The 15,434-nt window shown below is 30.2% G+C and overlaps 2 protein-coding genes across 6 annotated transcripts in view; one reads left to right on the top strand and one right to left on the bottom strand.

Moving 5' to 3' along the window:
• LOC132951281 (protein sidekick) overlaps positions 1-11,348 on the top strand; it is a 34,321-nt gene extending 22,973 nt beyond the window's left edge. For 2 of the 4 annotated variants that reach the window (XM_061023081.1, XM_061023084.1), the window contains 16 exons: positions 37-443; positions 516-770; positions 844-1,072; positions 1,152-1,267; positions 1,347-1,539; positions 1,626-1,806; positions 1,915-2,327; positions 2,412-2,848; positions 2,912-3,103; positions 3,171-3,312; positions 3,384-3,662; positions 3,790-3,810; positions 5,256-5,413; positions 5,497-5,659; positions 5,732-6,045; positions 8,006-11,348. In XM_061023081.1, coding sequence (XP_060879064.1) covers positions 37-443; positions 516-770; positions 844-1,072; positions 1,152-1,267; positions 1,347-1,539; positions 1,626-1,806; positions 1,915-2,327; positions 2,412-2,848; positions 2,912-3,103; positions 3,171-3,312; positions 3,384-3,662; positions 3,790-3,810; positions 5,256-5,413; positions 5,497-5,659; positions 5,732-6,045; positions 8,006-8,248 — 3,743 coding nt within the window. In that variant the 3' untranslated portion in view covers positions 8,249-11,348. The remainder of the gene's footprint in view (positions 1-36; positions 444-515; positions 771-843; positions 1,073-1,151; positions 1,268-1,346; positions 1,540-1,625; positions 1,807-1,914; positions 2,328-2,411; positions 2,849-2,911; positions 3,104-3,170; positions 3,313-3,383; positions 3,663-3,789; positions 3,811-5,255; positions 5,414-5,496; positions 5,660-5,731; positions 6,046-8,005) is intronic. The other 2 variants (XM_061023082.1, XM_061023085.1) reach the window with 1 other exon arrangement.
• A 1,530-nt stretch (positions 11,349-12,878) lies between these two features.
• On the bottom strand, positions 12,879-14,949 carry LOC132949846 (uncharacterized). Of its 2 annotated transcripts, none has more exons than XM_061020926.1 (4): positions 14,669-14,949; positions 13,607-13,852; positions 13,320-13,533; positions 12,879-13,256 (listed from the first exon to the last, which is right to left on the bottom strand). In XM_061020926.1, the coding sequence occupies exons 1-4, from the start codon at positions 14,792-14,794 to the stop codon at positions 12,931-12,933; spliced, it is 912 nt and encodes a 303-aa protein (XP_060876909.1). In that variant the 5' UTR covers positions 14,795-14,949; the 3' UTR covers positions 12,879-12,930. The 2 variants fall into 2 exon arrangements, with proteins under 2 accessions (XP_060876909.1, XP_060876908.1); XM_061020925.1 differs by having other exon boundaries at positions 13,607-13,855; positions 14,669-14,946.
• Positions 14,950-15,434: the final 485 nt, after the last annotated feature.

The following is a 15,434-nucleotide window of genomic DNA, read 5'->3' as shown; positions in this document are numbered from 1 at the left end:
AAAAATAATACCAATAATTTTATTATTTTTTTTTAGTTCCTGATTTAGTTGGTAGTCTCCACTTTGAAGATGTATCAGATCGTTCTGTGAATGTTGTTTGGTCTTCACCATTACATACAAATGGTCATTTAATTGCCTACACTGTGTCTTATTCCATACGTGATCGACCAGAAACCACTCACTTAGTAAACGTCACCTCAGACATCACCAGTATTGTAATTGATCAGTTACAAGCCACAACCCATTATAAATTTGAAGTATTTGCTTGGACAAAAGTTGGTCCCGGTCCTAGTAGAATAGCCACAATACAGTCTGGTATTGAACCGGTTTTGCCCAATCCACCAACCAAGTTGGCCATAACAAATATTGAGCCATTTTCAGTTGTGCTCCAATTTACACCAGGTTTTGATGGAAATTCTTCTATCACTAAATGGGTTGTAGAAGTATGTTAATTAATAATTATATTTTATCTTTAACCATGAAATAATTATTTTATTTTATATTTTGTGAATTAGGCACAGACAGCAAGGAATACTACTTGGTTTACTGTGCATGAAGAAAGTAGTCCCGAAGCAACTACACTGAAAGTTCTTCAATTAGTTCCTTACACATTATACCGTTTAAGAATCACTGCATGGAATGTAGTTGGTGCATCAGAGCCTTCAGACCCAACTAAGGATTTTCAAACTATTCAAGCACCACCAGCTCATCCCCCTTATAATGTCACTGTCCGTGCAATGTCTTCTACTGAACTTCGTGTCCGCTGGATTGTAAGTATTAGAAAGAATCTTTTTATTTTTAATTTTAAGAATAACTTTTAACGGTATTTTGTTTATCATTTAGCCTTTGCAACAAAGTGAATGGTTTGGAAATGGAAAAGGTTATAATATAACTTATAGATTATTGAATACTAGTGTTGTATATACGGTCACAATTGAGGACATTACCTCAAATTCATTTGTTTTGGACTCTTTACAAAAATTTACTCAGTACGATGTAACCATGAATGCGTTTAATGATGTTGGATCTTCTGGTCCTAGTCCACCAGCGTTTGAACGTACTAGAGAATCAGGTATATCATTAAAAAAAAAAAAAAAAACTAAATTTATAGGTACATGTAAATTAATTAAATAATTATTTGTAATTTATAGTGCCATCAATGGGACCCATAAATGTTATTGCAAATGCAACATCTTCAACAACCATTGTTGTTAGTTGGGGTGATGTTCCTTCTGATCATCGAAATGGAATCGTTGAAGGATTTAAAGTAAGTTGAAATATTTTTAATTAACTATTATATTTATTAAGTTAAGTAATTTAAAATAAAAAAATTTTATTTTGAATAGGTTTATTACAAGCCAGGTGGCCGTGCTGTGTATCCTGTACAAATTAAAGATATCCCTAAAAATTCAACTTTCACCACTACATTAACAGAGTTAAAGAAATTTGTTCAGTACAGCATACAAGTTCTAGCTTATAGTCGGTTAGGTGATGGTGTGTTATCTACTCCAATTACTAGAGTTCAAACTTTTGAAGATGGTAAGTACAGTCTTACAAAAGAAGCTAATGTATATTTATAATTTATAAAAATACAATCTTAAAGTATATCATTTTGTAATTTATAGTACCTGGTACCCCATCAAATGTATCTTTTCCTGACGTTACTTCAACCACTGCCAGAATTATTTGGGATGTCCCTGCTGATCCCAATGGGGAAATTCTTGCTTATCGCATAAATTACCAGTTACATAGTTCTGAGGGCTATAATTTTTCCAAAGAATTTCCTGCTTCAGACAGGACATTCAGGTAATATATATATTAATTAATATAATAATTTAAAACATCAACTTTATAATTCACTATAATGTTATTATATTATATGGATATACTATGTTTATGATAATATTTTTGCAGAGCTATTGATCTTATACCTGACCAGTACTACATGTTTTGGGTAACAGCCCAAACACGTTTAGGCTGGGGTAAAAGTCAGTCTGCGCTTGTTTTTTCATCAAACAACCGTGAAATACCACAAGCTCCTTCATCACCTCAAATAAGTCGTAGTCAGATTCAAGCCACCCAAATCACATTCAGTTGGACCCCAGGACGAGATGGCTATGCTCCATTAAGGTATTATACGGTACAGAAGTCTGAAGAAATTGGTCCTTGGACCACTATACCTGAACGAATAGATCCATCTATTACTTCTTACACAATCCAAGACCTCTTACCGTTCACTTTATATCGGTTTCGTATTCAAGCAACCAATGACATTGGTCCAAGTACTTATAGTCATGAATCCCCTCAAGTCAGGACTTTACCTACCTGTGAGTTTTCATCATTAATCAATTAAATTATCCACTCAATTTTTTGTACCAAATTCATTTTAAATGTATTTTAATTATTTTCAGCGCCAAGTCGTGTAGTTGGTAAGGTTCAAGTTGTACCCATTACAACAACAAGTGTGCGGGTTACCTGGGAACCTATACCTCCTCAGTATTGGAACGGTGATACCCAAACTGGTGGCTACAAAATTTTGTACCAACCTGTTTCTGACATTCCCATGGCATTGCAAACAATACCTAGTCAAATGATTATAGGCACAACAGAAAAAACTCTCGTCATTGGAGATTTAGTTCGTGACAGAAATTATGATATCATTGTAGTGCCATTCAATTCTCAAGGAAATGGCCCACCTTCTATGCCTATTCCTGTCTATGTTGGGGAAGCTGTCCCTACAGGTGAACCTCGTAGTGTATCAGCATTTGCCATATCATCAACAGAAGTTCGATTATCTTGGGAACATCCTCAACAAAATCAACAAAATGGAGATTTATTGGGATACAAAGTAAGTTCTTTGTCAAAAATTTTAAATTTGTGAAATTATTTTAACTGATTATTTTTTTAATAGATCTTTTACATTGTGACTGATTCACCAAATGAACATCGTGTGGAAGAAGAAACAGAAGTCGTTCCTGCGACTTATATTAGCCACAGCTTGGTATTTTTGGACAAATACACTGAGTATAAAATCCAAATACTTGCATTTAATCCAGCTGGTGATGGACCAAGGTCTGCGCCTATTATTGTTAGAACTCATCAGGTATAATTACAAATAATGTTGTTAATTTAAGTCCCCTACTCTATACTGTTTTTTTTTGTCTATTAAGGGAGTACCTGGTCCACCTACTGATCTTCAATTTTCCGAAATAACAATGAATAGTCTTAAAGTTTCATGGACACCTCCAAAACGAAAAAATGGCCTACTTCTAGGTTACATAATTACGTATGAAACAGCTGAACAAAACGAACGTAAATAACATACTTTACTATTGTTTATTTTAATGGTGAATATTTAGCTTATTAATGTAAACATCACACAGGCTTTAGTAAACAAGTAAAACAAAGAGTAAACCAAACGTGGCTTCTTGTTCAGCCTCTGGAGGAAGAAGTAACTTATACATTCTCAGTCAGGGCTCAAACTATAGATTTGGGAGTAGCAATTAAAGGAAATGTGACTACTGGGCCACAACCAGGTTCACCAAAGAGTCCATCTGACCTGTCACTAGTAAAAACTGTTTCTAGTGTTGCACTTAAATGGACAAATGGGGCGTCTGGAAAAGGACCAATCCTTGGATACTACATTCAAAGCAGGCGAAAAGGTAATATTTAGAAACACTAATAAACAATGAACTAAATTATTTTGCTAGTTTTTAAAAAAAAAATATCCCAAGTACAGCAATATTCTTAAACTGTTTTTTGTTTTTTGATACATTATTTACTATTCAGCCACTCAAGACTGGGAACATTGTAAGTTTGTTTAAAATGTTTTAGAAGTGAATGTTATTATGTACTGTGTGTGTTGCTTTTGTGTTTGATTTGGGGAGCAATTTCAATGTTCATTCATTTTTGTATGACATGATTTTGATTAGCAACAAAGTTAAAAAAATATTGTAATATATTATATTATGTTTTATTTTATATGACAATATTTAATTTATAAATTATTAAACAAAATCTTATGAAAAAATTATGAAAAAAATATTTAAAAATGTATACTGCTATACAAAATCTATATTGATCATAATATTTTGTTGTCATGAATATTAATTGATTAATTGATACGCTAATCACAATAAAACAAAGAGTTGCATAATCATTTATTTTTGTAAGCTAAAACCTCTGCTGACTGCTTCTTATACTTAATTACTAACAATATTTTGTAAAGAGTAATTAATTAATAATATATTTTATAATAATTATTAATTTATAATATTATATCGATGTATATAATGAGATCAGAGATATCATGACAACTGCAGAGTATTAATTGTGTTCTTACAATTCTACACAATTTTTATTTTATTTAATGTAAATTCATAACATAATATAGTAAAATTAAAAGTATATAATACATAATGTGACAATATATGTCATGCTGTCCCTAAAGAATGCAAAAATGTCAAACATTGAAAAAAATAGCAATCTGTAGCATTGCATCTATACAAAAAGATTTGGATAAATACCTGTTTTAATATAATATTACATTCTTGTATATATATACTGTATTTATCCTCATGGTTAAAAATGATATAGTAATAATTAAAGACGTTATTGCGGTCCACCCCTTTGACCGCTTGTATATATTATATTATATAAAAATATAGGATATAATCATCCAGAATATAGTTCCTAAAAATCATTTGGTTGGAGTATTCATTTCTACATACTTTCATTCTCTCGCTCAAATATTTGTAGAATTGTAGAGTAAATTTTTTGTATGCTAGGCTACCTGATATTTTACAGTAGATTTGCTCATTCGAAAAATATAGAAAACCAGCCCACTAAAATTGCTCAATATTAGTTCTATTTTAAATTTAAATTGTCTAGTTTTTAATAAATAAACATAAAATATTATTTCACTTATTTTGAATAATTTGTTTATTATGTTTTCATGTTGTAATTTTATACAAAAAATAATTAAAAATATAATTGTTTTCTCTATTAAAATATACAGGTGTCTCTAAGGGCAAACATTTATAGTCACGATAATAATATATGAACAGTGAACAATACTGTTCATAGAAAAATGTATGGTAAATGCTTATGTTTTTAACATGGTTCTTAATGTATTGCATTAATCATGAACATGTTAAAAGTGTTTAAAAATATTTAGATGGCACGTGTGTCTTATGCACTATGCTTAATATGTTAAATTGTTTGGTTGCTTATTAATTCGTTTGCATTGTTTTCAGATGACACACGTTGGACAACAGTCACAAAAAGTAACAGTGGACCGTTAGATGAATTCTCCGTGTCCTATCAAAGTTTGCTGCCATCTACTTCATATTTATTTAGAATTGTAGCTCACAATGAGTTTGGTATTAGTTATCCAGCCTATTCAGATGATGTGGTATGTGTACTGTTTGGGATACAATATAATATTAAAAACTATTTGCTATGATTTGTATATATTATTATCATTATAAATTGTAGGTCTTAACTCCATCAAAACTTTACTTGGAGTATGGTTACTTACAAATGAAGCCGTTTTATAGACAGACATGGTTTATGGTTGCATTAGCTGCTGCATCACTAGTTATACTTATTATGGTTATTGCTATACTATGTGTTAAAAGCAAAAGTTACAAATACAAACGTAAGTTAATTTCAATTAATTAATTTATTAAACTTTCTTTATTTTTGCTTAAAATGTTTATACTATATATAGAAGAAGCACAAAAAACTTTGGAAGAATCTATGGTTATGGACATTGACGATCGACAGCAATTGGCCATGGAACTTCATAGAACCAGAATGTCGAACAACAATTCTCTTGGACGGATGTCCATTCATAACACTTTACACCATTCATTGCACAGGCGGAAACCACCAATCGGAACTTTAGGAAAATCTCCACCAAGACCATCTCCAGCTAGTGTTCCTTACCATAGTGACGATGACAGTGTTAAGGGTTATGATGAAAATCCAGACGATAGTTCAGTTACTGAAAAACCTTCAGAAATCAGTTCAACAGACTCTCAAGTATGATATTTAATTTATATATATTTCAAAGGTTATGAAACGGGGTTGGGAAACCTGTTATATTTAGATAATTCAGTGAGGGGTTTCAGAGCCCTTTAAATTATATTTTAACCATAACTTGGGAACTACATGAAAAATAGTTTAAATATTAAGTTCTAGTTGATATTTTAGATTCTGAGTGAAACGATGAATGTATTGATTTTACAATGATGTGTGTTTTTTTTTTTATTTTTTTTTTTTTTTATTTTTTTATTTTTGTGTCTGTGTACACGATAAGTAGTCGAAATAATGCTTCGATTTTCGACTTCAGTATCTTGTTCGATGGGAAAGTGAATATCGTTGGTGCATTGGGGAGGTCAAAATTTTAATTTCCCAGTAGTTTTCAAAAGCGATGTGAAAAACAAAAGAAAAATTAAGGAAAAACGGGAATTTTTACGCAAAATCGATTTTTAACAAAATCGATTTTGGTTATTGGTGTAACTCTAAAACAAATGACCGTAGATGCATGAAATTTTCACTGGTTGTTTATATTAGCATTTTCTATACACCATAAAATTTTCCAAATATTTTGACTCTTTTTGAGCTGTTTACAGCCATTGTCAGTTTTCAATTTTTTTAGTTTTTTTTTCTATAAATATCAATAAAATTTTATCTATTGAGTAAAAAAGCTTGAAAATTTAATAGAAGGCTCCTAGGTTATTGTTTCAAAGGCAGATGAAAAAAATTAAAAATCCTTAGTCACAGTTTTTAATTATAAGCATTTAAAGTTCAAATTTTGACAAAATACGGAAAAATCACGAAAAATAGCAAATTATTTTGATGAGAATTCATAAAAATTTTTCTTTTTAAATCTAAGATTTGAAAATGTAATATAAGATTACTCATAAGTTTGTCTACCTTTATCAAAAAAAAAATGTCTAGAAGAAACTTAAATTAAATTTTTATGAGCGTCTGAAATTTATATTTTTACAACATTTGATATTTACTCGATTTCTCATGTAACGATTTTTTTATTTTATTGTAATTAAAAAACGAATGACTGTAGATACTTGAACATTTCACTGAATGTTTATATTAGCATTTTCTATACACCATACAATTTTGAAAATATTTTGACTCTATTTGAGCTGTTTACGGACATTGTCAGTTTTCAATTTTTTTAGTTTTTTTTTCTATAAATATCAATAAATTTTTATTTGTTGGGTAAAAAAGCGTGAAAATTTAATATTAGACTCCTGATATATCGTTTTAATAGCAGTTGAAAAATATTAAAAATACATTTGCACAATTTTTTTTTATAAGCATTTAAAGTTCAAATTTTGACAACATTTATCAAATTTATAATTTATTAATTATTTTGTGGTTAAAAATTTATAAAATGTTTAACTTTTATGGCTAAGGATTGAAAATTTAAAACAAGGCTCCACGTAAATAGGTTATATATAAATTACTTTATTCACAATAATATCATCAAATATACTTGGTAAAATCATAGGCTGACTGACCGTTTTCGCTCAGAATCGTTTTTCTTATACAATGATATTATATCATTGAATTCAAATTTAACACCATCCATTACAGTGACCCACTTGTAACCTACTGTACAGCAGAGCGACATCCACTTATCCACCTTTTTTATTATTATACAATAAATTACAAAATCTTAGCTACATATTAATTATAGTTGAACGAAAGACTTATAAACAGTATGGTCATTCAAAGTTCCTTAGTGGTGAACTGTTGTACTAGTTCTGGAACTAACAAACTTAAAGGCTTATATATGCTAACGATTGTATGTGTATATGTGTACCCGGATGACTATGATTTGTTTATAAGCCTTCTTCCTTACTATCAATACTTATATTTATACTTTCTATTCTACAGTATATGTAACTATGTTACACATATTTTATCCGCCACAGTTAGTGTTATTAATAATTGCTGTATATTTAACTTCTAGGGATCGGAAAGTGAGAATGAAAGCGTGCGATCAGATCCGCACTCGTTTGTTAACCACTATGCCAATGTCAATGATTCTTTAAGACAGTCGTGGAAACGGCAAAAACCTGTTAGAAATTATTCTAGTTATACAGATTCAGAACCTGAAGGAAGTGCTGTTATGAGCCTTAATGGTGGCCAAATTATAATGAATAACATGGCCAGATCTCGAGCTCCGCTACCAGGATTCTCGTCATTTGTTTAATTTCTTCTAGTGAGTGCCATATTTACCAATCCGTCCATGATTTTGTTTAATTTGAAATAACTTGTATATTATTTTATAAATGTGTGTACTTTACTATGACTTATAAACTGGTCAACCTTAATCTAAAATTGAAAAATATTTAAGTGTCTTTTACAGACTGATAAATTTTATGTTTAATTTAGCTCTATAACAATTTGATCTCAATTCTATATTTCTCTTGAAAAGGTTTTTACTTAAACTAAAAATTCATAAATATTTTTTAGCCACATTTACTTATTTTAAGATAAAAAGACTGATTGCGCTAAACCTAATAAATTACATTTCAGTATTATTTTTTATTTAAATTACAATGATTTACTGAATATTATATTTAAATAATTTTTGATTTTATATTGATCTTGTCTACACTACAAATAGAAATTCTATGCTATTATAAAAAATAACATTAAAACATGACATATCAGATGATAACAATTTTACAATGCATTTCTAGTTTTAAATGCCATATTGATAAATTATTTTGTAATGTTGTATTTTTTAAATTCATCTAATAGGGTTTTAATTTTTTTATATTAATGAGTATCTTGACTGAATTATTTTTAAAAAATTTAAAAAACACATTCAATTGTGTTCTCTTTTGTAATTTGTGTGCTGATCAAGATTATTTTATACATCTTTATTTTTAATGTAAATGTGGTCCAACAAATTTAATTGAATAGTTGTATTATTTCTAAAGCGTTAATAAAAGTTTTGTTAATGTAAATTTGAATGCAAATATTAATGTTAATTGAATATCAAATGCTTTCACTATTTGTATTTTTAAGTTGTATATATTATTGTAACTAATATTAAGTACCCACACAATTATTGGAGCATTAATTAAGTAATTTAAATTATAGTATTATACAAAAACTGGGGGACCAAGCAATACATTTTTCTTTTATAAATAATACTTTAATAAAGTATTATTAGTAATTATATAAAAATAAAATGTTTTAGTCAACAAATTGTAAAAGAATTATTTTATACATATTAGGGCCATTCTTACAATGTCCGGTAAAGTGTCGGGTTAGCTTTAACCGGACATTGTAATAACGGGCCTAAGTAAATTACTTATTAGCACGGTTAACTATACGGTGTAGATAACCCTGCTTATTAGTGATAAATTGTATATTTTTATTTACTTTTTTTTTTTTTAGTACAATTTCATTAGTTTAAAACCTTGAATAAGTAACCTAAGACCAGTGTTACACTGATTTGACATCGTTTGATTGAAAAAAAATTCAGAGAACATCTTAGGAATGCATTTATATTTTTCAATTGACCCATGTCAATCCAGTGCATACTGTCTTTATTTTTGAAATGTTTTGAGTTTTTTCTAAGGTCGAACTGTATTTTTCAAATCTAATTATAAATACTGAAAAAAATTCCAAATATTTTATATTACTACTCGTGAAGTACTTATCATATTGTATTTTACTATTATTTTTGTGTTGATTGTGTATTAAATTATATATGTTATCATAAAATGTATAATATAGAAGAACTAAAGTAATAGCAGCGTATTACAATTGGATAGTGAACTTATTAGTTATTACTTTGTAATCATTTATCATCGTTATTACTATTAATGTAGATTATAACTATTGCTACTTATTATACTCAAATTATGACCGCATTGAAGGGTGACTAACTAAATGCCTAACAACTAATAGTAATAAGTACATCTAGCGTCCTTAAGATATTATATCACCTTTTCTAAACACATACATTATTATGAGCGAATATTAAAATCAGAATACCATGAACATCTTAGATTTCAAATGTAATCATATTATATGGCTTCTGTTATGTAATTTACTAATTACTAGGTGATTCTTTTAACATGAATTGTCAATAGTTAAAAACATCTTAGTTATAAACCGATATATTTAATTCCTTGTTTCACATCAAATACTTGAATATTACATAGTATATAATACTAAAAAAAAAAAAACTGATCTTAAATTCTTGATTTCCTGTGAAGGTTCAAAAATAAACACATCAATCATAACAAAATGCGATTAGATATTATATTTGTTCATATTGACTGTACAACAATGATACATAACTCATGAGCCATTTCCACAGTAAATGTATTCAATATTTTTTTTTAAATTTATAAAGTCTAGAATACCTATTTTAAGAAAATATATCAACTATTTAAATTTTATACTTACTGAAATTGTATTGTATGTGGTTTTTACAATTCCTGCTATATTTATTAAGATAATAATTTAAGTCTGTGTGCTCGAAACTAAACAGTTTTCCAATTTGTGATTGATTTAAAACTACTCTTTTGGTAGATTAATTTTGGTATCTGTTGAGTTTTGACCATGTAACTTAATAATAATTGTGAATAATTTGTTTGCCCAAACTAGTAAAATTAAAAGTGCTCTTACTACTTAGTATATTTCGTTTTTTTTAGTTTGAAATCACTGTTATTGTTTATATTAGATTTTTTTGTATAAAGTTATGTCAACAAGATAAAACTTACTCATCTTATCAAAATATTAATGTATTTTTTATAGTAATTACATTTTATTAAAACGTTCACTGTTTACTATTTAGACTTTACTTTTGTATTGTTGAATATTTTCCTATTTTTTAAATTTTTCATTTGAATGACCAATGTAGTATTAATTATTTTTAACATATTTAGTCGTGTCTCATATGTGAATTTACTTGTATTAAATAATACAACTAACAGAATATGTACGTTAAAAACATAAACTAAAAATAAACTGATGGACAACTGTTAGTTAAATGTCATATATATTGTGTTCAGTACTTTTTTGATTAAATCAACAAGTTAGTGGTAATAATTTAGAGTTATCCATATCTATTTTTTTTAAATATTGTTTGTAAATGTTTATATACGTGTATTTTTATTTACTTGAGTATTAAGTTTTGTACAATAATGTCGTTTATAATTTTGTGTACTATTTTTATTATTACTTTTATCACTGTAAATTTACATTTCTATAGATTATTGTGTATATTTATCTATAAAATTTAATATGTCTATTTTAAATTAAAAAAATGTATTAATTTACTAAAAGGTTTGATTTTTTTACGAGACTTTTAGGAGAACACTTAAAGTTTTGTGTATAGTTATAGTTTTTACTTTATAGATTTGGTAAATAAATGTGTAAATTTATGAATATTAGAATAATTATTTATGGGCAAAACTGGTTAGAGGGAAAGTTAATTCGTTAATTTTTAACTCTTTTAACTTTGTTATTTTATAGAAGATGTAAGTTAAAAGTCACTACTTAACTTAGTTAAAAATCCGTTACATTTTTATTTTAAACCGTTACATTTTTTTTTTAAATGAGTATTTACAATATAATATGCCAAAGCACAGGTGCCCTAGGTGGGAATTTTCTCCTGTCTTCTAATTATTTGTAAATGGTTTAATGGTGTCCAAAATATTCTAATCATTGCCAATTATTTATGTTTTATGATGAGATAAAGTTGTTTCTTTGTATTAGTACCCTTTGGGATTGTATTCTTGTTCAGGACCCTAACTCCTTGGTCAATTGAGCTGAAACCCATTGGATAGATTTATCCATCCTCAAATGCAATTTTCATGACATTTTCTAGTAAGCCCATTTATGATTTGGGTATAACGTTTGATTGCTGTCTTAAATGTAATGCTCACTTAGATAAAGTTTCTTGTAAAGCCAAGAAAATGCTAAGGTTTTTGCTTAGAATCTCTATGGATTCCAAGGTGTCTAGTTCCCTAAAAGTTCTCTTTTGTGTACTCCCGACTTGAATATGTGACTGTCATTTGGTGTCCAACAACCATGAGAGAAACCTACTAACTTGAAATAGACTAAGGTAAACTTATGAAGTGTACATCTTTCAGGCCAGTGATTGGCCAGTTTACCACATGATTATGATCCAGTACATTGTAATGTAAACGTGGCCATACTATACTCTGTTCAGAATGAGACCGGACCTCAGCGGCGACCAGTTTTCGTTTGCAACGGTTAGGCACCTCCCCCACCATAGATCATGTGTCAGGCAGAGCCGCAGAAATAAGCCACGACCATGCGCACAACTCGGCCGCCAAGGTCCAGTCTCATTTTGGATAGAGTATAGCTTGAGGAGCTCAAACAAATCTTTCATTTTTGTTAAAACTCATCTATGGTTATCGATTCACCTGTCCTAGATATTAAGACAAATTTGTGGATCATTTCACTTATAAACCAGATTACCAAAATGTTGTTTTAGTACAATATTATGTATATTTATATATATGTTTTTCATAATATAACTAAATATAGGTTAAAAATTACTTTAAACCTTGAAAAATGTAAAAAAATGGTACCACAAAACAATGTCTGTTGTTAGCATAGTGTGTACATGAAACACATTTGTTTCTTGGAAAGCATGAAGTCAATTATTCTAGAAAAAATATTTCAAATGCATCGAAATCCTAGCCCTACTATTAATGATTAGGTATTATAACTAATTTTATATTTAACTATACAAATCTATACAATGTTAAAGCTCTATCATAGTTAGAAAGAGTCTATAGTATCATAGTATTGATACATTCTGATTTAAATAAGGTTTAACTGTATTAACAATAATGCTTTATGCACATAAATATTTTATTTTTTATAAACAATTTTTCAGACAACTATAATTTTTGTAAAGTGTGATAACCATTTTTCTATCTTTGATGGTTGTTCACTTTTTTTGTACAACAGAGACCATATAACAATATTTGTAATGTCCAATTTAGTATTCGAATCCATGATCAGGTTGTGTAGTTCTGTAGTTCGATCATTTGATGAGTAACCAATTTCGTTTATTAAATCTAAAACCTTGTCAGATTTTTTTTGATCAGCAACAGCCAGTGGTTGAGTGGCCAGATATTGATTGAATGTCCTCAACAATGACACTTCACCAATTGACACATCCGTTGGTGACCTGACCACTTTAGGACTAGGCTTAACTAAAAAAAAAAAAAAAAATTAGAATATTTATAAATATTTAACTAATTTAATTGTTAACTAACTGTGTTGCCATATTACAAAGACTTTAACAATGCTATTGCTGTCTTTACAAGTCACATTCTTGAATGCTTTAATGGTTCCTAATGCCTCCAAATCTTTCAACACGGATGAATGCACATGATAAGAAATATCCCATGCAACTGCTGGCCACAAGATTGGTAAAGCTAATAGAGAATAGGGTGGATCTTCTGGATCGGCAAACACTACTGTATCATTCTACAAAAATGTTTAGTTAGGTACTATAATTAGTTAGTAGTTACTATATTAATACCAATTTTTATTTTCTTACTTTTATCAGATTTGTAATGTCATTATTGATTACAGGCTTAGAACTGCTTTTGTGTTCTTTATTAACATTACACTGAGTTGATTGTTGTTTTTCTGAAATGGGTATGCTGTCCTTTGCATCAGGGAATTTAACATCTAATTTACTTAATCTTAGTTCAAGCTGTTCTAATATTTTGAGAACTTCATTTTGTTTTTCTAAAAGTACTTGGATTTCTTGATCTGATAATTGAGTTTCATCACTTATGTCCTGCTACAAAATCAAGTAAAAATTGTAATAAGTGACAAAAATAATCAATCAAAATAAATACTTAAAGAAACTATTGGCTATAACTATACAACTTTATAGGTATGTACTGTGTGCAGTGCTCAATATTGTTGATAAGAATTGGTTTTTCACTAGTGGACGAGTATTATTTAAACTTTTTTATTCATCTGATTCTGTTTCTAGTCTTAGAAAAAAATATAATTTTTAAGAAACTGTCCCAAAGCTCGAAATAATCGGAAACCCCGTTGTCGGATGATTGCCCATGCATATAGGCGGAATAAAATTGGAATAACAATGTTGAATGTTGAAAAACATTAACACGACTTTAGTGGTAAATAATGAATTCTGAGTAACACCGACCCATTATCATACACGTGCGTTTAGGTGATCAAGCAGAGAATTTTTTTTTTTGAATCAAGTAACGTTGTTGGTATCTTCTAAGTATGATAAGAAATAATTTTGTCAGAACCTCAGAACAATCAATCTATATGATCATCATTAACTATTGAGTTATACTGTTGTAACAACGTCTTGATGTCACCTCGCAGACGTAAATTTCGCGACACCGTCATGACGAGGTTAGCGATTCTCGCAAACATTTTCTTTTCGAAACCGCGGGACTATCGACAAAATGGTAAGTTTACTATATATTTTATCTATGAACCGGGCGTTGACTCCTCAAACCGGCCACAGGAGAGTTGAGCGTTTCCATCCAAATGTCGGAAGACAAACAACTAGCAAGCGGTTTACGGATTGTCAAAACCTAGCAGATAAGTGGAAAACGGCCATGAAACTAACCTCGTCAGACTTGTTGCTCATCGGCACTCCGGAGAACGACATTTGTTGTAAGTCTTTGAGTTTGTACATGCGGCATGTGTTCTCAATCAACATAGGTACTGGGACCACCGGTTTCAGCTTGTACATGATTGTGAAATTCGGCTGACGGATAGAATAAAAAGCAGATTACGATCAAAAATATAAGTGGTGCTGCGGAACCGCTATAGAATCGAGTCTGGTTTTCCGTGATAATTGCAATTCCAAATTCGGAATTCCGTAGTTCTGTCGTTAAATGGGTCGTAAGCTAGCAGCTGATGCGGCCATAGATATCATATATTTATATAGTTTTATATCCAAACACCAGCCGTCGGTGATAAGGGCAGACAGTGTGACCAACCAAAAGTGGCTGACCGTTTAAAAGTAAACGAGTCTTTGCTGCGGTGGCCCTCAGAGGCTGTCGTTTCTGGAGACGGCAGGACCACAAGACCGGCCACCTCATTAAATCGGTGGCCACATTGAGTGGCCGGGCAAACGGGACGGTGGCCGCGCGATGACTATCAACGGCCGTGATAGAAAGCGCGAGGCGGCCGACCAATGGGAGCGGGAGGAAGGCTGCAGCTGCCGCGGCGGCGAGAGTTCATGGCAAAACGTGTCGAACGGAGGAGGTCGCGGGACGCGTCGCGTTTCACCCGCTCGGCCAATTCTGTCTCTCACAGCAACACCGTCTCCAGGCGACGGGAGCGAGTGAGACGACACTATCGAAGAATAACACCACAACGACGTTATT

This window comes from Metopolophium dirhodum, chromosome 8 (assembly GCF_019925205.1).
Source record: "Metopolophium dirhodum isolate CAU chromosome 8, ASM1992520v1, whole genome shotgun sequence".
Taxonomy (NCBI): Eukaryota; Metazoa; Arthropoda; class Insecta; order Hemiptera; family Aphididae; genus Metopolophium; species Metopolophium dirhodum.
Note: the sequence above shows the minus strand (reverse complement) of the source record. Positions and strands in the feature narration are given on the sequence as shown.

Coding starts and splice junctions, on each gene's coding strand:
- LOC132949846 (XM_061020925.1), bottom strand. CDS start 14,794: ATGTACAAGCTGAAACCGGTGGTCCCAGTACCTATGTTGATTGAGAAC. Junction 13,856..14,668: donor TGAGCAACAAGTCTGACGAG/GTTAGTTTCATG, acceptor TTGATTTTGTAG/CAGGACATAAGTGATGAAAC. Junction 13,257..13,319: donor CTTTGTAATATGGCAACACA/GTTAGTTAACAA, acceptor TTTTTTTTTTAG/TTAAGCCTAGTCCTAAAGTG.